At 45.8% G+C, this 203-nt stretch overlaps 1 protein-coding gene across 1 annotated transcript in view; it reads left to right on the plus strand.

Annotated features, from left to right (window-relative positions):
* Positions 1-6: 6 nt before the first annotated feature.
* The window catches only part of LOC119592271 (A disintegrin and metalloproteinase with thrombospondin motifs adt-1-like), a gene marked incomplete in the record, with an annotated part of 14,669 nt that continues 14,472 nt past the window's right edge, over positions 7-203 (plus strand). The window contains 1 exon segment of the mRNA XM_037941101.1: positions 7-99. Coding sequence (XP_037797029.1) covers positions 92-99 — 8 coding nt within the window.

Raw genomic sequence — 203 nt, forward strand, 5'->3', positions numbered from 1 at the left:
GGGCGGAGCAGCCTTCGAACTCACGCTGCCGATCAACGGGTCCGAGGTCCACCTTGAACTCGAACCGATAGATATTGCTTCTCCGGGACTGATGCTGAGGTGAAGATCATTCTCATGTGTTGTTGTTTTCTTTTCTTTCTTAATGGTTTATTGTTTCCTTTGTGCTTGTTGTGTTTGTCTGATTTATGTGTTTGGGAGTTTGC

This window comes from Penaeus monodon, chromosome 30 (genome assembly GCF_015228065.2).
Source record: "Penaeus monodon isolate SGIC_2016 chromosome 30, NSTDA_Pmon_1, whole genome shotgun sequence".
Lineage (NCBI taxonomy): Eukaryota > Metazoa > Arthropoda > Malacostraca > Decapoda > Penaeidae > Penaeus > Penaeus monodon.